General features: G+C 40.5%; 2 protein-coding genes across 4 annotated transcripts; both read right to left on the reverse strand.

Moving 5' to 3' along the window:
- Positions 1-1,045: 1,045 nt before the first annotated feature.
- Positions 1,046-3,258, reverse strand: sdhaf4 (succinate dehydrogenase complex assembly factor 4). Its single transcript, XM_051424670.1, has 3 exons — positions 3,087-3,258; positions 2,749-2,862; positions 1,046-1,497 (listed from the first exon to the last, which is right to left on the reverse strand). Exons 1-3 carry the CDS (start codon positions 3,163-3,165, stop codon positions 1,388-1,390), a joined length of 303 nt encoding a protein of 100 aa, XP_051280630.1. The 5' UTR covers positions 3,166-3,258; the 3' UTR covers positions 1,046-1,387.
- Positions 3,259-4,547: 1,289 nt separating this feature from the next.
- On the reverse strand, positions 4,548-16,355 carry tlx1 (T cell leukemia homeobox 1). Of its 3 annotated transcripts, none has more exons than XM_051424365.1 (3): positions 15,741-16,346; positions 13,626-13,863; positions 4,548-9,873 (listed from the first exon to the last, which is right to left on the reverse strand). In XM_051424365.1, the coding sequence occupies exons 1-3, from the start codon at positions 16,192-16,194 to the stop codon at positions 9,663-9,665; spliced, it is 903 nt and encodes a 300-aa protein (XP_051280325.1). In that variant the 5' UTR covers positions 16,195-16,346; the 3' UTR covers positions 4,548-9,662. The 3 variants fall into 3 exon arrangements, with proteins under 3 accessions (XP_051280325.1, XP_051280335.1, XP_051280344.1); XM_051424375.1 differs by having other exon boundaries at positions 13,626-13,827; positions 15,741-16,342; XM_051424384.1 differs by lacking the exon at positions 4,548-9,873 and adding an exon at positions 11,718-13,551 and having other exon boundaries at positions 15,741-16,355.
- Between the last annotated feature and the right edge of the window lie 8,316 nt (positions 16,356-24,671).

A 24,671-nucleotide genomic window follows, 5' to 3' on the forward strand; every position in this document is an offset into this window, starting at 1 on the left:
TGCTGTTCCATGCTAGCTAGCTAGCTAACATTCTGAAGTAAGTATAATTCACAACCATTCAGTGGACAGAGACAGTTAGCCGACCTAACACTCATTACACTCCAATGGGACACTTTAATACATTTGAAGGTAATGAAACCGAGAGACGGTACAGTGTTTGACACTGAATGTTCTTCTTGTTCCTAAGAAATGTACAGCGACCAGCACACACAACTGCAGTACACCGTAATACTACAACTACAATAATGGCAGTTTGTTAAGTTTAGTAATGAATATGATTACATTTGCTGATGATTATTTCGGATGGCTGTCGTACAACAGTAACTTATATTTTTTGTATCTATATTGTATACGACCTTGCAAACGGCTAACAAAACAAACGTGCACCCATCACGTTCATTTTATTACTTAGTGGGGTGAAAATGTTATAATTCCAATATTGCTGACAGCAAGTGAAGGCAACATAAAGTTCAATTTGGGGCTGATGTGGCTCTTTGCCCCCCTCTAGGGGCAAAATAAGAAGTGCATATATATTTATACAGAATCACTGATGACTGATCAGACATTATGTTATATACAAATACTAGCACTTCCAATATTACCACTGCTACTACAGTGATTGGTACTACTGATAATGATTATATAGAATAGAAATAGAATACAGAGAGATATAGAATAGAATAATAGTATTTAGTGAAAAAACTCAACAAGTGTAATCTATCAATGTTTCTTTTTCTTGTGAAGCACACAAAGGAATCCACAATGACTGAAGACACCTTGTAGTGGATTTAGAAAACTGTATTCAGAATGAAGCAGCAGAAGTGTGATCACATGGTCAAATGTTAAGGTCTAAGAAAATGTAATTATTTGTAAGACCTAAGTTATTTATAATATTTTTTTTAATGTGACACCCTTTTAAAATGACTAACTTACTGTTGCAATTTAATTTGGTAACCCTATATAGCTTTTAGTAGGTTCAGATATCTGTCTGAGAAACTCATATAGTTGTAATTCATACTCGAATAAAACCCTCAACACACAGGACTTGTACATAGAACCATCTTTACTTTTATTGATCATAGCATTCACACTCATGGACAGGACACAGTGAGCTTTAGGGACCAGCACTCTCACCTACAACAACACACCATCAATGTGCAACAGAAGCCTTGGGGCTTTTTGACTACATTTGTTTTTTTTTTTTGACCCCTTGAACAAACATCATTCAACTTTTGTCCAAAATGTATGCATGTATGTTCTTTGTTCCCTGTAATACTGTCTCAGTCTATCTTCGTCTTATTCTCACCTTCTGAGTAGAAGCTCAGACTTTTGAGCGTACAGCAAAAACAATCAATGTTTTAAAAAGTGCCACTCTGTGGGTAGCGGACTAGAAGTCGACGCAGCGGCCCTTCCTCTCCCAGTCTCCATAGCGGGTGGGCTCTGGACCTCGGGGACCCCCCTTCTCCTTGGTTACAGGGTTCACATCATCAGGAAACTCTGGAGGAAAAGAGGAACGGTTCGGTTTGAAAGATGCAGCACTTTCCCATCTTCTCTTTCTGTTGGAGCTTTGACAAACATTTCCTAACTCAAGGTCCACTTCCTAGCTTTTCCTGAGCTTTCAACCACAGTTCATGGTCTTGCGTTCCTTAGCTCAGTAGCTCCCAACCTGTCTCCTTCAGGGAGCCTTGTTCTATCAGTGAGTAAACTGACCAAGTCACATATTTTATGGAGATTTCATATTATATTCAATAATAACAATAACAGTAAAGAACAGCTGTAAACTGTACAATGAACCCAGACAGTGAACACAATAACAGCAGGATGGTTGTGTAAAACCAGAGATCTGGATGATTGAGTACTAGTTGAGTGATTTATGGAGTTTCCAGATGGACTAGTTGCTAAAAGAAGCTAACTGTTGCCAACAGTAATATTAGATGCTGTTAGCGGCTTACATTGTGCAGCTACCCTTAGTTGAATTAGCCCTGGGGGGTGCCAGGAGCCAAACCCAGCAAAACAACCCCTCAGTACTGTCCCTGTGATCAAACTGTCCTCCGTCAGCATCAGATGCTGCATTCAGTCGTGGTCTGGTGGTGCTGTTCACTGGGAGCACCCAGTCCAACAGAGTCAGCTGATAGGACCACTACAGCTGCTGGACTGGGGGATGTAAACCACATTCAGCACTATCGGCTACCACCAAGTCCCTCGCTAGCTGCCCGTTTTTCCCGGAAATGCGTGAATATGAGAAAGCAAACCGCACTCTTTCTTTTTGATGTGGACTTGGATGATTGGCATTAGGGCACAGTGGATGTGGTGTGGCTGTTACCTGTTACACACACCAGCACGCTGCAGACACAGGGTGACAGCAATCATAGGTGAACTGTATCTGTATACTATGTATCAGTTCCAAATGTCTGCTATTTGTTCCTTCATTAGTAATAATTGGCATCTGTATTGCAAACATATATCAGTCCATCCTTAGCTAAAAAGAAGAACAAAGATATGTATCAAATAAACAACTATTGACACATTTAGTTTCTCACTGTCAATACAGTTTTAACAAATTGTAATTAACACAAGGAATGACATTTTTCTTTATCCTTTTTAATTATGATAATTGTCATTATAATGTGCATCACACAATTCTAATTATTATTATTATTATTATTATTATTATTAGTGTGTAATTATCGTCTGAGAACTGTTCCAGCCTGAATATGCAGATAATATTTCAGCCATCATCATCCTCACTTTCCAGAACATCTTTGCTCTTCTCCTCGGGGAGGTCAAAGCGTCCCTGCGGGGTTTTGGCTTTCTTCAGCGGCTCCTTGTCCGACACCGCCCCGCTGGCCGCCCGCGAACACCCTGAAAGACACAACAGCAAAGCACAAGGACAGGAGGACAATGTAAGACACAGTCATTCTGATTCAACTAGCTAACGTTATGACTGTCATTTACATGAAAGAAAAGACAAATTGAGCTGACACAAAGCACACAGTCTGTGAATGGCTCCTGAGAACCCCACACTGTGGGGCCCACAGTGAGACAGGCTGGCTGCAGCAGTGAGCGGGTCCTCAGCACACACCGACCTGTGGAGACTGACTCCCCCGCTGCACTCTTCCAAAGTAAACGCCTGCTGACCGAAGCGCTGAACCGCAGGAGAGACATGTCTGCTGACCAGAGAACCAACGCAGTAACTTCTACCGCGCTCGGACACTTACACAATTATGTTGATGTTTGTCGCGCTTCAATTACGCAGTTTTCATCATCATCCAGCGACGGAAAATGGCGACGAGGCTATGCAATGTTTATATGGCGCCAGTAGGGGGAGGCAAAGCGCTGGATATGAGATTTGAGGTGGCGTACAATGAGCTACGGAAGGGGGTTTGTGTGGAGACTGTGGGCCTCCCCTTGGACAAAGCTTGGGAGAAGGCGAGCCCTCATCCCCTCACGCCTCACCCCCTCTCCCACCTTAGTTGACGAGCCTGATTACCTGATACCTGGACGTCTCTGCAGGGGGTGGCCAGGCGGGTTTATATTCCCTTCTGACTCTGGAAGAGCAAACTCCATCCACTGATGAAAGACAAAAGATGCAGTTGAAAGCTCTAGAAAGAGCTAGTAAGTGGACCTTGAGATAAGTTTTTTTCAGTCTACTGTTTCCTAGTCTACTTTCACGCTCAACTAGAGCCAAAGCATTGATCTGGATTCCCAGGTGACTGTATGTGGATATACTGTACACTAAGTGGCCATGTGGCCGTATGTGTTGATTCTTACAGGGATTGGCTCCCATGCAGATACCAGAGCATTAGTGAGGTCCAGCACCGATGCTGGCTGATGAGTTGTGGCTCCAGTTCATCCTGAAGGTGTTGGGGTCAGGACTCTGTGCAGGCCAGTCAAGTTTTTCCACAGCAAACTGGGAGAAGCATTTCTTTATGGAGCTGGCATTGTGCACAGGGGGAATGTCATGATGAAACATTGTATGCTGGAGCATTAAGATTTCTCCACTGGAACTAAGGAGCCCAATAACAGATCCAGACCAAAAGCACTCAAATATATGTGGATAGCTTTGTTTTGTGTGTGTAAAATACCGAGAAGAAGAAAGAAAAAGACTGCAACTGCTGTGCAGAGTGGTATATTTTTCTAAACTTTATCTTTATCAGCTCTGCTGACCACTTCCCTCCCCAGGGTAAAAGCGTGAGTGTGTGTTTGTATGTGTGAAAGGAATTCCAGGAGGTTTCCAGCAGCTTGGTGCAGATATTTTTGAGTGGATGATGAAATTCTCCTTTACATTCCTCTTCAACCTTTTGAGAAAGCCGTCCTGGAGAATGTCACATCACACACTCACACACACACACACACACACACACACACACACACACACACACACACACACACACTGCCAGAAAGCTGGCTCAGCATGCGCTGCCAACACAGAAAAACTCTCGGACAAAAAATACATTTATCTTTTTTTCCAGCAGAAAATGTTTATAGATGTACACATTATGTTTGTGAGAAGTGAGTTGAGTGTGTAAGAAAGACATGAGAGTATGTTGTATTCCTCATTTTATAAAAGAATCTGAAAAAATCCAATAAGAAAAGAAAAATGGAGAAAAGGTGGAGAAAAAAACAGAACACATTCTAAATTCAGATTAGAAGTTGAAAAACTTGAATTAGATTTCCCTAGAACCTCCACACTTTGTGCACAAGCCCCCTCCTCATATCTGGGATGATATTGTAAGAGCTGACTGCTCTGCAGAATGACCTGTTTCTTGTCATCTTTCCCACATGGCAAATGTCGATGCAAGTTCTCTTCAAAATGCTATTTTTTCAGCCACCTGCATTCTGGAGAACACTTTATGATGAATGGGACGGCTGCTTGAAACAAAAATGTGGTTTACGTGATAAATTGAGTGGCCTGTAAGGGGGAAACACAACATATAAGAATGTCAGAATATTATTTGTACAAATGAGCCCAAAAACCAAGTGTCACAACCAACCCAAACCTTTCCACACTCAGATACATTAGAACTCGTCAGAGTCATCCCCAGAAGGTTTCAGTTTGGAATTTGATTGCAAACCCTTCCTATTATGATTCATTTTATTATCACCATGTATTCCCAAAATCAGATGAAATAATACAAATTTTTATCATAGGGATCGACTACAAGAAACGATCAGGATCAGGCAAAAAAGCAGAATCCAACTAAAAGTGGTTATAATCCATAGTGTGTTACATATAATGTAACAATGTATCAAACAACAGTGTGACAGTGCTCACAGTGAGCTGAATCTGCAGCTTCCCTCAGCTTTACAGAGTTGTATAGTGTCAGCTCATTGTTTAGCTGTGTGGCCAACCCAAAGTAACCCACCAAATTAGCTAGGTTCTTGACTCAGTTCCGTTCAAGTTTCTTGAAACCTTGGTGCTATCTAGGGAACCAACCCGTGTTTTCACCAGTTTTGATAACAATGTCTGTTCTGTTTCATGCACCTAGTTTTGAACCATTTGGAGCATTTTGACCAAAAATAAATTGGTTCATGCACCTGGAAAATTGGTTCTCCACTGGAACCAAAAAGTAGTTATCTTGGGAACCAAAGTGGCTGTGTCTACTGGTCGTTTTGCATTGCGCAACGCCCTCTGTTGATACTCCATCCAATTACAATGGTTCTGCTCAAAACTAGTGGAAATGTGGACTGGTTTGCTTGATAGCACCATGGTTCCAAAAATCTTGAACACAACCGGTTCAAGAACCAGAACTAATTTGGTGGAAAAGGTTGAAATGGTCCCTTTTCCACCAACAGGGAACTGGCTCCATTCTGGTTCGCAAACCTAGTTTTAAACTGTTACTAAAAATAAATTGGTTCAGAACCTAAAAAGTTACCAACTGGAACCAAAAAAATTTACGGTTTTCCTTCCGTGTGACATATTCTACAGGCAGCTGTGTATTGCCCTCTGTTGATGACGAATCCTTGATTACACTGGTTCCGCTCAAGACTGGTGGAAACGTGGACTGGTTCACTAGATAGCACCAAGGTTCCAAGACTCTTGAATGGGACCGCTTCAAGATCCAGAGCTAATTTGGTGGAAAAAGGGCCACAGAGTCTTTTTCAGCTGCAGCAGGCAGCTCTTAAAACCCACTGTTTGATCAGCAACAGACAGACACAGCTAGAGCTGGTGTACAAAGTGAAACATTTAGCAGCTAAAGAGCCTGATATTTCCCTCCCGAGTGAATATTGGACTTACATTCATTAGGGGGACACAAACATGACTCCAAATGAATTATCATTTTGCTCAGTAACTACTGGATGTGGAAGTAAGCAACTGTTTGCCAACAAGTTAACCATATCAATTTAAAAGGTGTCGATGCTGCGTTAACTGCTTCTGCTAAAAAAAAGGTGGCCAAAAAATCAGTTATTGGAGGTTTACGTAAATAATATTTTCATATTTCCAAATAAAGTTGATATAAGATTAAGCTAATATCTGATCTTTTATGCTCATATGTGACTCAGATCAGATTATTTCCTGACAGTGTGAATGTCACAAACCATGTGGAATCTGGTTATACTTTCATATGCGGTCCAAAACAGATTCAGATCTGAATCTTTGCAGTGTGGATCTAGCTTTACATCATCATGCAGGTAACTTCAGGACCATGACCTGTTCACACTGGAATCTGATATGAGACACATTTAAAAAATAATTTGAACAACCAAACCAAAATAACCAAAATAAATCAGAATTGAGTGCTAAAGCTTTGAGTGTGGACCTTGTCTTAACCAGGGGTCTTGTGACTGGACACGTGTTGCTTATTGTCATTATTTAAGGATATGTCAAACACGTCATGGTTGCAGCAATGTTTTGCGCCTGATGAAGATCCACAGCTGATTGAACACATTGCACAGCATCAGTGAATCATAAATAATGCTGGGAACACGAAACACCGGACTGATTCAATGTTTTGCCTTCAAGTTTACTCTGAGTGACAAAATACATTTGGGCATGAAAATAAACACGAGTTAAAAATGTTTCTCCACCGAGCAATGTAAAAGTTACATATGGCTGAAAAATGTAGAAGATATTCATACTAAATAAATGGATTTGCATGATCAACTCTGCAGAGACAAGAATTAATTTTAGTGTCCAAAATATTATTGTCACCTGTGTGAAAATACAGGACTAAAGCCTTTCTATACTCATATGCATGGAGAGACACAAGGTGCACACACACACACACACACACACACACACACACACACACACACACACACACACACACACACACACTCCAGTACTCTCATTTATCATGGCAGCCTGAGTGTCAGTCACTTATTGGAAACTCTGTTATTGACCAGGCAACATGTGGACTGTGTCAATAGCAGCAGATCTCCCCCCAACACACACACACACACACACACACACACACACACACACACACACACACACAATGCAGTGGCAAGGAATGACAAGGAAGAAAAGATAATAAATGCCCATGGTCAAATGACTGGTCTTAGTTTGTTATTGGTCAGCTTGCAACACTAGCTTTTGTCATATTTGCTGAAACCTTTCACTATATCCATACAGAAGTACAAAATCAGGTTCCTCTGGCTCCTCCTAGTGCTCCTAATGGCTTTTGCAAGAATCTACTGGGTTCAGTCAGAGCAGAGAAAGATAATTAGGGCCCGAGCACTGACCGTGCAAAGGCCCTATTGTATCTGTAAGGGTTATTATTTTAGTGCCAAAAATCGCATTTTTGAAGGCTGCAACAACGCACCAAAACTCATGAAACACAGCGCACACGTCTGTCGTACAAAAAATCCAGTGGGAACCATATCCCAAACCCAACAGGAAGTCGGCCATTTTGGATTTAGCAGTCATTTCTGGCGATTTGCACACGTTGTATTTGAACAAACTCCTCCTAGGGAATTTATCGGATCACCTTCACATTTGGACACATAAAAATGCCCGAAATTGTATGAAAATTTGCACAAAATTCAGTCGTGACGAAGGCTAACGTATTGCCTTGGTCCCGTAGATAGGTGTTGCAAAATGGCTTAGCCACGCCCCTCAGAATCAACCCCCAAATACGTACGACCGACATGTATCAAAATTGGAACACGTGTATCATGATGGTACAAGGAAACCCAACAGGAAGTCAGCCATTTTGAATTTTTGGCGTTTTATTTGAACAAACTCCTCCTAGGGAATTTATCGGATCTACTTCAAAACTGGTCAATACAATCAAAACAAACTGACGATGAAAAGTTGTGCTATTTGTGACTGCGTCCAATCTCCACTAAACTTAACATGTTCTGTAACAGTCTCACCCTGAACACGTCCTCATAACTTCAGTTTACATGGTCCAATCTCAATGAAACTACACATTGTCACGTCTTCATGACAATATTCAGATATAATGATAGTGCCACCTACTGGCAACAGGAAGTGCACTGTGTGGTGATTTTGATCTGGTTTACATGAAATGTTCACGTTGTGGTCTGCACATGTTACCTGGCCGGAGCCGCAGCACACTCCGTTGCGCGCCAAGTACGACTGCCCGTTCATCACTGCTTGCAGTTTTATTTGATTGTTGAGTCTCATTCACAGGTTGTCAAATATAGATGCTTTGTGGCCCTGGGAATGAGACTCAACAAACAATTACCCTCAGGCCACCAACCCAAAGCCTCTTAATATCTTTCTCGGCTCTGATTGGTTGTTTTCGTTCAAGCCCTGTGGATTCTTATAATACCATTTGGAGCACTAGGAGGAGCCAGAGGAAGCTGACTTTTTCACAAATTATCTGTCTCATGTACTACTGTCAGGATATAGTGAAAGTTTCAGTTTTTTTTTTTAAAGTTACCTACTGCAGCTTTATGTGTGGAAAACATAGTTTGTAAAGTGTTACAAAAATAAGAGTCCAAAGAATTGTGGTCAAAGTGGTTATCGTTAAATGTAGGTGGCATTAAATAGTATTATTCTTTTATCTTGTCTGACTTTAGATTCATTTATTTCTAAATCATGAAGTGGTAAAATAAACAGATATCCTTGATTTGTTGCTGTAAATCATCACGCAGAGTCAGATTACGTTTGAATTCATACAAAGGTGCTAAAACAAGTGCCCTGTTTGTTACTGTGCAGTTGAGTAAAAAGTCCATTAACAAAGCAGATAAACACAGATAGACACTGATGGCATAGATGTACACACATATTTTTTTTTGTCAGACATCAATATGAAAATATGCTGTTTATGAAACATCAAGTCCCTTATAGGTAAACTATAATACAACCACTCACTGGTGCCAGTCTCTGGTCCTCTGGTGGGCTTTCTGCAGGGTTAGGGAGCACACAGTTCATCAAGATGCCCCTGGAATATTTCCAAAATTCCAGTCTGGTGTCTGCAGGGCTAGAGCATTCAGTCCCGACCTATGAAGGATCCAGATGTGGACCCCCATTATATGGGAGTAGTGCTGAGGGACCCCATCTGAAGCAGGGTCTGACAGAAGGCAGGTGATAATAGGAGGAGATGACCTTATAACCAAGATCTTTCAAACAGTGTCCCGCATCAGGCCTCCTCTATACGGAGCTCCTCAGCGGGCCACAGCTCAGCTCTGCCCTCTAGCAGTCAGTCGGTACCGGTGCAGGTACCCAGCCGGAGGCCGTGTGTTCAGCTCTACTCGCAGGCCGACACACTGCTGATCTTTCCTGTGTTTTCGGTCCAGGGCTGCAGGTTCTGCAGGGCGAACAGGGAGCTGTTCTGCAGGCACAGCGGGTCCGGGGTCACCGGCTGGTTGATGGTCTTCTGGAAAGCCTCCTGCTGCAGCTGCATGAGGATCCGGTTGGCCTGCTGTCGCTCCGCCTCCCGCTCCTCCGCCGTCTGCCGCCTGCAACACCATCAAGGAAACACTGCTCACACATGTAGGCTATAGTATGTGGGATATATACTGCATATTCACGGTTTGCTTGGTAAGTAGAGACAAAAGTTTGGTGTATTCCTGAAGTGCCCTCATACATTTGATGCTGTCACTCTCAAACCAGCCACCCCTATAGTTGCAGTGAATCTACCCATTCTGATCTTTATGGTAAATGCAGTGAAATGGCCCAGCAAGTCTTTCCAAAGATAATTGTTGCAGCATGACTGTCTGTGGAAAGCCGTTTAGGCCATTATTTGTCTCCTTTTCTCTGCCTTTGATGTTTTACTGTTAATCAGGGGTGAAAGAAACTAATTACATTTAGGCTACTCTTGTTACTGTAACACAGTTTTTTGTGTACCTGTACTTTTGAATATTTTTTTAAATGCTTCATTTTTACTTATTATTTTTATTACAAGTGGCCTATAGTGCTACATTTCAAATTACATCCAATACAGAGTAAAAACAAATGTCACATGAATTAACTGTGAGAATGAAACAAAAGAAAGGTGATACATGCAGGAAGACAGAGCTCCAGAGAGCTCCATGTCCAGAGCAGAGACACTGCATTCAGCTTGACACAAGACATGTGTTCACCGTTCAACCACTGCTGGTTGAGTGTCAGTAGGGTACGGTGTATGGGGTATGGTGTATGGGGTACGGGATACGGGGTACGGTCACACCTGGGTTGGAGCTAGCAGTTAATGAACATTACAAAAATACACATCAGTGCAATAATATTGACATACCTCGGCACAGTTAAAGAGGTTGCATCTATCTTAATTAACCACTGATTTTAATGCACTTTCCATGAACATGCTAAGTGACCCAAATCGAACAAAACTGTGTTGTGTGACCAACATTTGCATGCTGGGTCTGGCTAAATGCTAAAATGCTCAAGGTGGATCCTCTAGCAGGAAAAATAAAAGGTATGGTACATACAAAATGCATACATGGAAATAAGATTGGATTGGATTATATTCCCAGAAAGAATAAAACATTTGTCCCTTACAGATTAAAATTTCCATCTATTAGATATTCACTAAGGAATAAATGGCAGGCATTCTAGCACAACCTCCGCCAGCACACGCGTGGAGACGCATACAACATTCACAAACGCCCTCTGCTGATTGTAGTGTGCAGGCGCATAGGGTGGTGTTTACAAACGCAGACTGATTTTTGCAACAGTGTTTAAAACAGTATATTAACTGACCTATAAAATATCACACAACAAGGAAAAGGACACGATTAATGACCTTGTCGGCTTTCCATACTCCAACTACAAATAGACTCAAAATCAAGCATTTTTACTGTAACAATTTACAGAATTTCCAAAATAAAACATTTCATATTCAGCCAAAGTGTTTGGCTAGTATGTTCGACTACATTTCTTATGCCAGTCTTAATTATCTATTGTCGTCCATCTACAAGATTCTAGTCATGTGAGACATTTATTTATAGGGATCAGAATAAACCCCTACCTTTCCCACACACTGGCTGGCCCCTAGCATAAAAAATGTAGATTATACTTACCAAGCCCAACCAAACTGGAACATTATAATTCTTTGGCTGAATGTGAAATACACATTTTTTGTGGACAGATGTGCTTTGCCACAATTAAACTAATATTGCATCAAAAACGTGACAATGAGGCTTGCATAGTGTGGCTTTATTGAGTCTATATGTATGTCTTTGTTTGTTTGCTTTGTTGTTTTAAGTTTTTGTTTTGTTTTCTTGAACTTGAATTTAACAGTCACTGTCAGAAACTATGGAGCAATGTGTTTGTGTAACACCTCAAGTTTTTAGAAATCTAGTCATTTCAAGGTTCAAATAAGACTTTTATTTTGGAAATTCTCTAAATTGATACAGTAAAAATGATTTATCCATGACCTTTTCTGAAATAATTTAATTAATTAATAATAATAATCTTTATTTTTATAGCACCTGTTCCAAAGTGCTCTACAAAATAAAAACAAAAACCAAACAGGGCAAATAAAATGAAAATAAGCAACATGAGCACAGAGGTAATGAATTAGATGTCAGGATATTTCTTTTCTAGGAACCCTCACAGTTTAGTGGAGGTTTTCATTTATAAGGGACTTAGCACCCATCAATTGCACTGTAACTCTCTGTGGCCATTTCACTGCATTTTACCGTAAAGGTCAGAATACGGGTGGACTCCAACTTCAGGGCTTTGACCACGGAGATGCGACGGACGGCTACCGCAGCGGGTCAAACTGCCGGACGACATCAAGTCATGAGGACTGGTTCAGAGACAGTGTAAGATACAGATCATAACAGATACTAACACACGACCGCGCCACTACATTGCAATCGACATGATTTTTCTCCGGACCAGTAAATAGCTGTTTTTATGTAATTTCATTGCACAGGATACAATGACCTGGGCAGCGTTTGTCATTGTACAATCTGTGAATTATTACAAAATCGAAAGCTTTATTATTGTCAACGAAAAATAACGGCTAAAAACAGCCAAACAAGCAGTTCTAAACTCATTATTCTGACATTGGCAGTATTATAAACAGTCCAATAATTGAGCACTTCCAGAGAATAGGGGACAAAAATACTGAATCTGACACAAAATCAGCCTCTCTCTCTCTCTCTCTCTCCAGTTTCTCAGCTCAGTTTCAAAAACGTGAAAAGATAATTCTGTTTGTCAGTAACATTTTCTGCCCATCTTTCCTGTCCCGTAAAAAATATATTTTGCACATTTCCAGGTATTATTAAAAAAGATAAAATAATGCAAATAGCAAGTGTAAAATAATAATGAAATAATTCTGAAATATCGCAGAATTAACATTTTATACTGAAAGACGGCTCGACATTGTATTAATGGAATATGCTGAATAGATTTATAATATTTGAAATGAATTCGTAAGACACATCCAAATAGGTCTATAATGTGGATACATGTATTTATTTATTTACTGTATGAAAATACTGATTTTATTTCTTTTATGAAAAATGGCAGTTTTACCTTTTACTCATTATCTTTTAAGCATATTTAATAAATTGTTTGTCAAAAATGACAGTGTAGTAAATAAATGAGCATTTTCTTCCTTATTTAAAACCAGCCACAATGTTTTATTTCTGCCTCACAGAAACTAAAATGAGCTATTTGATGATTTATTACTCCAACTGATGCTGTATTTACTCTATGGTCTCCTGGTGCATAAACAGGCAGTCTCAACAGTCACCAAATGTGTCCACACAGTCCATTTTAAGAGCATTTTCAGAATTTTATACACTCAGTGTTCAGTTTATTAGAAACAACTTTAGCTAAAATGAATGCATTCTAATCAACACCTGTTACCGTCTGCACTGTTGTAATAAATGAGTGCAGTAAAAGTGCATTGAACTGTCAGATAAGTGCACACAGGAAGATAGCAATGAGAGGGAGATTAAAAAACAGTCATTACTTAAAAGGATAAATTCCTGATATTGTGCTTATGACAGTGACATAACAGTCAGTTAAAACCATTTTCCTCTTGGAGCCCTTTCAAAACAAGGGGAGGACCCCTGGCAGCCCTTGGGAACCAAATGGGCCTACAGCCGTCCATAAAGAATGCAGGGCCTCTTTGGGGGTTAGTGGCTCCAAAAATACCACCAAAAAAAAAATCTCCATCTGCTCTGTAGAGATAAGAAGGCATTGGTAAAAGAAAAAACAAACGGACCAGGTCTTTTCAAATGAAACATGATTTCACCTCCATTTGGTGCGTCTGTTTTGGAACCAGGTTTTGACCTGAGCGTCGGTCATCTTCAGGGCTTTGGCGAGGGCGGCCCGCTCAGCCGACGCCAGGTACTTCTGCCGGTGGAACCGTTTCTCCAGCTCACAGATCTGCAGCCGTGTGAAGGACGTCCGAGGCTTTTTCTTCTTGGGAGGCGTCCGGTTCTGGTAGGGATGACCTACACGACGTGTTACAGTGAGGGGTGAGAGGGACACTGGACAGGATAGGACAGGACAGCAGGACAGGACAGGACAGGAAAGGAAAGGACAGCACAAGTCAGGACAGGATGGATAGGACAGGACAAGGCAGAGCAGGCTATGCAGCAGACAGTGAGAATGAGCTAGAGAGTACTGACAGAGCAGCAGCAGCATGGTACGCTCTCAACCTCCAAAAATAAAAGTCCATATTTAATCTCAAAGGATAAAAATATAACAGAGTTCTATTAAATACAGCATACTGTCTCTAACCGTATTGTCCTGTAAACAACAATATAGGAACGGAAGAAATGTACTGCATACTGCATTGTACTATATTTATTTATTCCTTTTATACCTTTTATTCCTTTTATTTTATACCATTCATTAAACACCTTCGGAGACCTGTGTGTATTTATTTACTTCTGCCATAACCAAAGAACCTCTGCCCAACTTCTGTTTATGTTTGTATTTATATTCAACCCATGACACATTCAAAGACCGTCGGACAATGTGTTTCCTGCATATGTGAAATGCTGGACTCATTTATCACAATAACTTATTACCCGACAGTACTGTGACAACAAGTCGGTCAGGTCTCCATGCTTCCATCTGACATTGTATCGGTGCAGAGTACGAGCTCAATGTGAATGGCTTCGGCTGTTTACATGGCATTTTGCTGTAAGAGCTCAAAGGGAGCTGAAGTGAAGGCAAGCAGGCAGAGTACAGAGACAGACAGTAAGACTGCAGCAGGGACACAGCTCACTTTCTCCAGCACATCACTGACACACACAAAAAATACCAAAATAACATGTCATTGTAAAATGTCCTACAATGCATGTAAAGAATACTAAATAGATAACTCTTATTATTTTAAATGACTTCAGACACACACATATAACTTCAATAACATTAACAGGCATGTTAATTATCATTAATATCACTTATTTCATTGTTTTGTATTTGCTTTTGCATTATGAGTCTCTGTGTTGCACATTTGACCGGACATAGTTTCTTTTTATTATTGTTCTGCATGCTTATAAATAGGGCTGCATGGTGGTAAAAAAGCACATTGCAATTATTTTGACAGTTATTGTAATCTAATTCAAGATTAGTGGGAATAATCACTTTTTCATCACAATTCTAATTTTCACTGAAAAAAAAAACTATTATTAAAACTATTAAAATCATGAAACACGTTTTTCTTAAATCTGGAGAATAAGATTTGTAGTCCAGAACTCTCTCTCTCTCTCTTTTCAGAACTACAGTACTTCATTATAATGCTGTTTGATTCACAATCGACCTTTATCAAACAAACTGCAGCTTCTGTGATTTTGCATATTGCACTGGGCCATATTCCTTATAAGTTAGCCAACCGTAAAAGGTTGATTCTTGTTTGTATTAAAAAATGTTGGCAATAAAAAAAAAAGCTTATAGGAAACAACCTTTTTATTAGTAGTTTAATGTGTACGTTTTTAAGTTTTTAAGTGTTCAAAAAACAACAACCCGAAAAAACAAAACATAAAAAGAGTTTAAAACAGTTTTGCGCCATGACTCGGCTACTTGAAATAAGTCCCCATTTCATTTGGAGATTTTAAGCATCATCAGCCCGGTTAATAATGAGAAAGCTTAATATAAATTCACACATAGATACCACCTATCTATAGGCTATATACCTTAAATAAGGTTCCTTTGCTTCGTCTAAGACTGAATGAAGACTGAATAAGAACGATAACCACTGATCCACTTGACTCTGGTACACATGATGAGTATGGAGGTTTTATTTATATAACAGTTTATTTAAAAAATATATTTTAACTTTTAAATAGTCGTATAGAGTAATGGAATCTATTTCATTGTATTTCATTTATATTTTATATTTGAATACAGTGCCTACCTGTGAACCTGTCTTTGGTGTAGCGGCGGTTGCTCTCCATCCAGGGGAAGGTCAGCGCGTTCAGGTTGTTGATGGTCCCGCTCCCCGGCGGCACGGAGGAGTTCCCGCAGCTCAGAGGCCGGTGCGCGGGGACACGGATGACCCCGGCAGCGTTCACGTTAGTCCCGTTTGCATTCACGCCCATGTTCATGTGATAACCCCCTCCGAGGGAGGCCATCCCGCACGAGCTGGCGGTGCCGTTATATCCGCCGTTACCGCACGCGAAGCCGCCGCCGTTCAGGCCGCTGCTCCCGCCGCCGTTGTACGCCGCGTGTCCGTAGTCCGGCTCGTGCATCCTCACGCCCAGCATGCAGCTCTGCTCCACGTTGCTGAGGATCTGGTCGATGCCGAAGCTGATGGGCTCCACGTGCGCGTGCTGCTGCAGGTGCGCCCCCAGTATCCCTATGTGATCCATGGCCTCCGCGAGCCCCGAGCCCCGAGCTCCGGCGCGAGGAACACAGGTTGCTCCACGCGCCGCTTCCCCGGACTCTTACGTCTGGGTTTCTTCTGCTCGAGCTCCGGTCGTTATCTAGCGCGGGCGCACATGTGTGAGTCTGTCTGTGCGCGCGTGGAGGAGAGAAAGGATGGACAGTCTCCCCCTCCCCTCCCTCCTCCTCCCCCCTCTCCCTCCGCAGCGCGAGGACATCAATCAAACTGCCAAATAGACAGCGCGAGATTAAGACCCAATTTTAGGCCCGCGAACTCGATTGGCTAAAGACTGTGAGCGCTCTGCGGAGGCTTTATGGCGCACTTCATAAAACACTGATTAACAGCTGGACAAGATCAATAACACACTTTATCTGCGTCACACTCTCCGCGCGGGAGAACACACACACACACACACACACACGATAATGTTCACGAGACTGCAGTTTGTTCTAAAGCTTTAGTTTAGCGCCCGGGACAAAGCCGATGTCACTGCCGATCCAGCCTGTCCGTCCAGTCCACTGATGTCCAGCTCTCTATTGACAGCTCTGTGTTTACAATATTATTCTCGCAGCCCACGCTGAAAACATTAAATGTTGGTTAAACTTAAAGAAATTGAAGAAATCATTCACAAGAAATATTTGACACAGACTCAATGTAAATCATTTATTCAGTTTATCAGCAAACTAATTTCAAGTTTTCCTAAAAAATATGTTGTCTTTATTGACTTAGTGCTTTTTGTACCATTGAGAGTACTGTACATTTTTGTGAAAGCGTTATTATTATTATTATTATTATTATTAACCAGATAAGTCGCATTGAGATTATAAAATCTAACTTTCAAGGGTGCCCTGCACTGTAAAATATATTATTGTACCTTTACGGTATTTTACAGGCTAATAATTGCAGTGAATTCACAGTAGCGTACAGTAATTATTTTACAGTAATAAAAATGAAAATCCCAGTAATGCATTGTGTTTCTACAGTAACCATAATATCATAAGTCATAATATTACTGTAAAAATACAGTATTTTGATGTGAAATTACAATACATTGTAAAATTTGACACATTCATTTAAAAAATAACGTGTTTAAAAATGGAAATGAATTTAATGATCTGTTTTAGACTCATGGTTAGGCTCTAAGTTCAATGAAAAAAGACATATATTTTGAAAAATATGAAGATTTGGAAATATAATTTGGAAATAAAACAATGTATTGATTTCTAATGCTGGATATTTCTAGTAGAGCTTTTATTAGGCCCAATTATTAGGCCTAGTTTATAGCATTAAAAATAAAATATTAAATATATTTGAAGAAAAAATAGAATTCTGTCCGAGCCAGACCTACAACCCCTTAAAGTCTCCATGCCACCCTCGGGACACCCCACGAAGATTTCTCTAGATCCGCCCCTGCAGTATTTAAACGTTTTTTTTTGGGGGGGCTCCCAATCCTTTACTATTCACTGTCTGCTGATCTAACAATCATTTTCCCCACAGCTGCAGAGCATACTTTCCTGTAATATTTTGATCAGTACACAGAGCATTGAGTCTTGCTCACTACTTGTGGGAAAAAGTGTCAGTGTGGATCTGGTCGGACAGGAAGGATTGGAAGGAAAATGTAGAGGAACAACAGGACTTTTTACTTCGCAATAACACGGAAGAAATGCCAAATGGGAGCGAGTTGTGATGGGGCCCGTTGGCTCTCAGTCTGTAGCTCACTGCAGAGCTTATAAAAAGCAGCAGTTTGGTAATTAAATGTCACACAGACAGAGATAACAGTATTGACATTATCCAGCTGGAGCGAATGTAGTCTATTAATTCAATAAAAAGCTCTACAGTTGATCCTTTCAAATCAAAAGCACAATTTACACAACTTCCTGTGTTATGGTCCTGCTGCAGAAAATTGGGAACCCTAATAAATTGGCCTAATGGGTCCAAACGATACAGTATAAATCACAGAAAAATTATTGATGTTTAATGCAGGCTACTCATTTATTGTTATGGAGCGGGCGCCATTATTAATTCATGCTCAGAGTGATGACATTGCCGCAAACACTGATGCGTTTTCATTTGTTACTGTGGGAACAGAGCCGCGCTGCATTATGCTGCTGCAGGACTATTTTATTTTTTTGTTCCACGGCATCTTCCAGGAGTAAAATCAGCCGAAACCAGCAGTTAATGTGCAATTTTAATAATACAAATAAACTATAAGTCATTATTTAGCATCGGGGCTACATTCATTAAAAATATGAATGAATCCGGGAATGATCAGTATCTGTGCAGCGGGTTTAAATGATCATAACAAATGGATGTAGCCTAACTGTGTTTAATCGTAGATCATAAATAACGAGTCCTTCCCTGCATTCTGCTCCAAGACACAAACAACTCCACAACAATTAAATGAAAAATTAAACCGTGTGGCTCATTGATTTCCTCTCTTTCTAAAAGCCACTGGGACTTAATTACTGCGCGCGGGGCATTAAGGTATTAATATTTGATATGCTTTGAACGCCTCTTATTGGTCAACTGACCGACATCAAATTTTAATGCACTGGTAGCCTATCCCACACTGATGCGCACCTATTCCTTTAAATGTGGACCAGTAATGAATATTATGGGCTGGAAAAAGCGGCTAAATTACTGAGATGAAATGAAAGAGTGGACTACAAACACTGGGCTGTGTTCAAAGACTGACAGCTGCTGTTTAGAATAGCTTTCATATAAGGAACACTAAAAAGTAACTCGGGGGACCTATTACCACTACTTCATTAAATGCATGATTGCAATAAATAAATAAAATTCTATTTATTGATTACGATCTTTTAAGTTGCAAACATTATTTTTATGTGTTTTGAGTTGTGTTGACATAACAATGTTGGTAATTGTGTCACCTTAATATTGTGTGTTCGTTAATAGATTCAAGGCAAAAGTCAAGTTGTAAAAACTTAATGAAATTAGCCCAGATCCATTTCACATGCCTGAATAAATTCAGACAGTGAAGACTCAGTGTTAGAGGACCTGTAGGCTGAGCAAATACTCTACAAAGGACAATTTCAAGGTGAAGATTTGGGCATATTCTCAATTGTGATACAATCAGTAGTGGACTGACTGGAACCTATGCTAAGTAAAAGTAAAATAGAATTCAGTTTATTTTGTTGAAACAAACTAATCTAAATTATAATCTAATATTAGATGTGAGCCTATAATGAAAGTTGCATTAATAATATGTATAGTCAGGGGCAGTGGCAGGCCTAATATGACAGACAGTTACACTGACAATGGCATCTTTTCAAACTCAATTATCGAGCGACTGTTTTCATTTTAGCGGCTCGGATTTCCTTATGGGGTTTGAAAAGAAAAGAAAAGAAAAAAAAGATGTCCTCACTTCAAATGGAGACACTTATTGATTTTTCGCCCCTTTAAGCAGCAGCATAAGCTCCACAGGCCGAATAAGTGGCTGAGGCTGCCACGGTCCATCAGAGACTCAGCCTAAACTCTGGTGCCAAAAATGACTGGAGTCCCTTTCAGACACGCAGCCCTTTACATTAGTCTGATAGCAATTTAACATATACATCTCATGTCTGAATTTAACACCATGGTCACTTCTGTAATGATAATAATTTTATCATGAGACCGTTTGCTTTATCTGATATTTTGCTTCTTTTTTAACCTTTATCCAGGGAGATCATCCAGGGATCACTGAGAAGCTGCCCAATACAATCCCAGTCTCACCTGCTGCCACTGAGCACCTCCACTGGAGAAGTTGGGGTTAAAGGCCTTGCCCAAGGGCAGCTCAGTGTTGGTGCATTCTGCCAGTCACTTTCCCCACCCAGATTTATCCTGCTTGTCCAGGGATTGAACGAACAACCTCCCAGTCACAAGGTTGCTTCTCTAACCTTCAGGCATATAGGTATTGTACGTTAGGCACTATTCATATTCAATAATGTATATTTCTACAAAAGCTCCAGTGTGTAACATTTAGGAGGATCTATTGTCAGAATGCTTCAAGAACTTTTTAAGATCCAAATGTTATTTGTTTAGCACACTTTAATTTCACTGTACTTTTTGGTCTTGCCTTATACTTGACTCTGTTAATGCAACCGTACTCTGGCAGTTAACAGACATTGAATGGTGATAGGATCATATTTGTAATTGTGTGTATGGACGTATTGATATTCTGAACCCTCGGGTGGGTAGGCGGGGGGGTCAACTTGCAGAGTCCTTGACCCTTGACCTCAACCTCTCTGGCGCCGGGTCCGTCAGCGTCTCCTCTCAATGCAAGATGAGCTTTCCCTAACCGCTTGCCAGATTAGGGTCTGGGGACTTAAGGGAGTAATTTAATGTCACTCATTAGACATTAATAAAAAGAAAATGAGTATGAGAAGGGCTTTTCTCATCACAAACCGGATTGTACATCTGCTCACTGTAGTTTCTTATTTTCGTGCAGTGATTCGTAGTAATGGCCAGCTTTTACTGCCCTGCACAGTCTTGCACTATAAACACACAGCTTAACAAGAGGAACATAAGGCTTTTATTCACACATTGTACTTATTTGGTTTGAATCATTGTAGATTTGTTTTCAACCAGTGTGTGATGTCAACAGATCTCAGTAATGAAGTTGAATAGCATAACTGTTATCATAGCTCACTGGGCTGAATGATAAAACTATAAAAAATAGGGCATGAAAAACAAGAAACTTTCTGGAAACAAACTTGTGCAAAAGGGTTTAACAAAGGATTTTTTATTATTGTGCCTCAAATCAAATTCAGAATATCTGGAATTTCACAGTATACAACTATAGAGCCTATTTTCACAACATGCTGCTCTGTTTACATTCCCATCAGACCAGTTGACCTATCAATATACAGATTCCAGTCCGTGTGGTCCCTCACCCTAAGCTTCTCCAGGTGACTATTTAAGGGATGGGAATATCCTCAGTGATGGCGGACCTAAATTGATTTCCAGATCATAGTGCTGGAGTAACAAGGAATGGAGGAAGCATAATTTTCTAACGGAAAGCACACAGTGGCACCCCACCCCGCCCTCTGTCGCCGATCCAGCCTTTGTCCAGTGATGGCACCATGTCCCTGCCCCCAGTGAGGGACCAGGACCTGCCCTTGTGGTACTGAGTCCACCATGCCCTACCCCTCAGTGTAGATTCAGACCCAGCTTCTTGTATTTTCTTAGCTTTGCCCCCCCGCTGGTAGTAGCCCCTCCATTGTTGGTAGACATCAGTCCAAGGTCTGTAGCACCATGTCACTTCTTAGCATATTGCTGACTACTGATGGGGCTGTTGTGGGGTCTGTATCTATAAATATTTACATAAAACTACCTTTGCATGTATTGGACACTGGAAGAATCAAAGGGAACCTTGAGCTTCACACTGACAGAAGTTAATAAAGACTTTCTCTGTCAGGTCTGAAATAACACTTTGAGGTACAGAGATGCAGAGATAAGTGAGTGATCATCCTGTTTGTTCAGTAACTCAGGGAAACGGCAGCAAATGAGGGGAACCTGCACCGTATGGACTCCATGAGCCCCACAGCATCTCTGTTTCCCCTCAGGAGGAAAAGCACACACATACCTGGTCATGTTGTAGACTTACATTCATAGACGTTAACATTGTCAGGGAAACAGGCTGTTTGGGTGTTCTGCTACAGGCCATCAGTGTGCATTTGTCAGATTTATCCCTGCTTTGGTGTCACATTAGTGAGAAATGTAAGAAGGCAAAGACTCCTTATTTTGTCCCAAGCGCTTTCAAATGCTTTGGACAAGGGGGAATAGATGCTCTTGAGGGATTTGCCATTGATTTCCTGGTCACCAACGTGTGAAACCATGACATCTTGACACCTTGGAATCCTTGACAGATAAAGTAATCTGTAACATCCATTCTTTTCTTTTTTTTCTTCCTTTTCTCTTTATTTCAGCTAGGCTTTTACACAATGGATTTACAATAAAGTAATTATTACCATTTGTAACACCCATTCTTGCTTCATCATTTACAGTTTGTACCCCTGGGTGTCTGCTATGACCTGGTGACATAGAGCCGATGCAAAAAAACAAACAAAAAAACAGAACAGGGTCATGAGTGATACCTCCTAATATTTTTCCCACATATAAAAGAGCCCTTTTGATGTAAAATTTGTTTCATTTCAGGCTAGAACTATGTGTAGGTTAAAAACAGTTATGAATATTGAATTATAGAATCAAAATCAAAATAACCCACAACCAAAACATGTGCCACCACATAAAACAACACAGTATGCGGTCAGTAATAGAAGTTTATCTCTGCCATGACAGCTAGGAGCAACAAGAAATACGTCTGTCTCTCTTGCCCTTATAATCTCTCTCTCTTTAAAATCTCGGAAGAAACGGTTTAGCTAACTTCTTTCACTTTATTTTGGTCCTACTTGTGCGTCTCATGTGGAATACACTGCTACTGTGAGAGCCTTCATATTTTCTGGGCCTTGCTGTGGCAGAGGGTTGCTGTTTTCCTTCCTGCTGCTTGATTGACAGCTCCCTATCAGTGCACTTATCATCTGAATGTCAAGGACTTCCAGAAAATCCCATTTTCAGGTGATTGATGGAGGCCAGTCAACGAGTGAAGAGACAGAGAGAGTGAAAATGTGGGTCAGGCAAACCTCAACAATAAGTGTGGAAACTAAACACAGTGAACAGTGATTTGGTGAAAACGGTTTAAAGTTGGTTAAAATTTTCGTTTTTTGAATAAATTCAACATGTTATAATATTAGATATAGGTAACAAAAACACAATTCTTATTTTCAGGTGATTATACACTAATGAAAACATAGCTATGAATATTATATTCCATTTCTGACAATAGATCCTCCTAAATGTTACACACCGGTCCTTTAATTTGCTTGCATATTTCTTAAAAGTAAATAAAATGTAACACAATCGAGATGTTTTTATATTAAATGGTACTTAAGACACTACATTATATGATTGTACCATCCAATGCAAGAAAGACACAACAAATAAACGGAGATTTGTTTCACATAATTTAGTTTGCAAGTTTAATACTTAGTCAGCATGAGTCCCTCAACATAAATACAGCTGGTCAGTTGCAGCAATGCTAAAATGAGCAACATGATCATCTTGACATGTTATTTTACATATAAAAATAATATGGAAATATAATAATAATAATAACAACAACAAAAATGCCATCTTATTTTAAAAATTACTCAAAAATGTTCAAATATACTATACAGAGGTGTGTTATGACACAATCAAAGGCTCATCATCATCAATCATTTTCTTTGGCACTTTTACCTTCTTCGGATATTGGACAGTATAGAGACAAACAGGAAATGAGGGGAGAGGGAGGTATGACATGTAACAAAGGTCCCCAGCTGGAACTGAACCATGACCAGGATCGTTGTGGTCATGTGGTGGGCCCTTTAACCACTGTATCAGGATTATCAGGTTATCAGGTTATCAGGTGATCCTTTTTGGACTATTTTGCTTTCATTAGACAGTGGAGAGCTGACAGGGATAATCTTGAACCAGGGACGCAGCAGCTACATGGTCCGTGTCCTTTAAGTTGAACCCTTTCTTTTCTTTCTTTCTGTTTTCACAAGATATTTATATTCTGACATTGCTTACTTGCCTTTCTTACACTCTACATGTAGCATTGGGGTACAGTAAAACAGAACCCTTACAAGGGTTTACAGTTACAGGACGAATGACCCACAGCTTTCCATCCTGTGCCCATATAAGGCTTCCTGTCAGTCAGGTTCAGTGTTGTTGACCTCTTGAGGAGAATGGATTGAGCGGCTGATGGGAGGAATTGTTGGCTCCATATGGAGGAATGGGGAGGAAACTGGGAATACTTGAAGCTTTGCCTGAGCTCTCAGAGCGGAAGATGAAACTTTGAGATGTTAATGAAGAAAGCTCTTCTCACTGCGATCTCTGATGTGGGATTACAGCTGGTTGCTGTGTGAATTTCCACAGAGGAAGATCCCTATTGGCATCGATCAGTCTGACTGAATGAATGCTGAAGAAAGCCACGGTGCACTCTCATTAGCTGTGTTTCCATCCAAATGTATTGCAAATGTTAACCAAATTTTGAGTAATTCACCAAAAGAAAATGTGAATGAACCATCCACTACTGCAATGCGATAATTAGGAGTTGGTTCATTGATATAAGCCGTAGGTGGCTCGAAGTCCCCAGTTGGAATACAAGAAGACGTGATTAAAAGAGCGCCAGTTGAGCCTCAAAAGAAGAAAAACAATGCAGAAAACAGGATGGAAATATGACACTTCCTGACGTTGACAATGACGTTGATGTATTAATGTGAGGAAGGTTCCATCAGATATGTGTGGAGTGATCATGGACAGCTCGTCAGTCATGTGAGTTTATACTTTATCTACATCAACTGCAGTGAGAACCACCAAATTTAGGTTATCTGAGGTGTGTAATGCTTAACATTTCTGGGA

The sequence above is a fragment of the Dicentrarchus labrax genome, unplaced genomic scaffold (assembly GCF_905237075.1).
Source record: "Dicentrarchus labrax unplaced genomic scaffold, dlabrax2021, whole genome shotgun sequence".
Classification (NCBI taxonomy): domain Eukaryota; kingdom Metazoa; phylum Chordata; class Actinopteri; family Moronidae; genus Dicentrarchus; species Dicentrarchus labrax.

Excerpts from the sequence above, each read along its gene's own strand:
- sdhaf4 (XM_051424670.1), bottom strand. The coding sequence starts at position 3,165 with ATGTCTCTCCTGCGGTTCAGCGCTTCGGTCAGCAGGCGTTTACTTTGG. Across the intron at positions 2,863-3,086 it reads GGGGGAGTCAGTCTCCACAG|GGTGTTCGCGGGCGGCCAGC; the intron begins GTCGGTGTGTGC and ends TGTGTCTTTCAG. Across the intron at positions 1,498-2,748 it reads GAGCAAAGATGTTCTGGAAA|AGTTTCCTGATGATGTGAAC; the intron begins GTGAGGATGATG and ends CTTTTCCTCCAG.
- tlx1 (XM_051424365.1), bottom strand. The coding sequence starts at position 16,194 with ATGGATCACATAGGGATACTGGGGGCGCACCTGCAGCAGCACGCGCAC. Across the intron at positions 13,864-15,740 it reads CACCAAAGACAGGTTCACAG|TGTCCCTCTCACCCCTCACT; the intron begins GTAGGCACTGTA and ends TATCCTGTCCAG. Across the intron at positions 9,874-13,625 it reads AACAGACGCACCAAATGGAG|GCGGCAGACGGCGGAGGAGC; the intron begins GTGAAATCATGT and ends ATGGTGTTGCAG.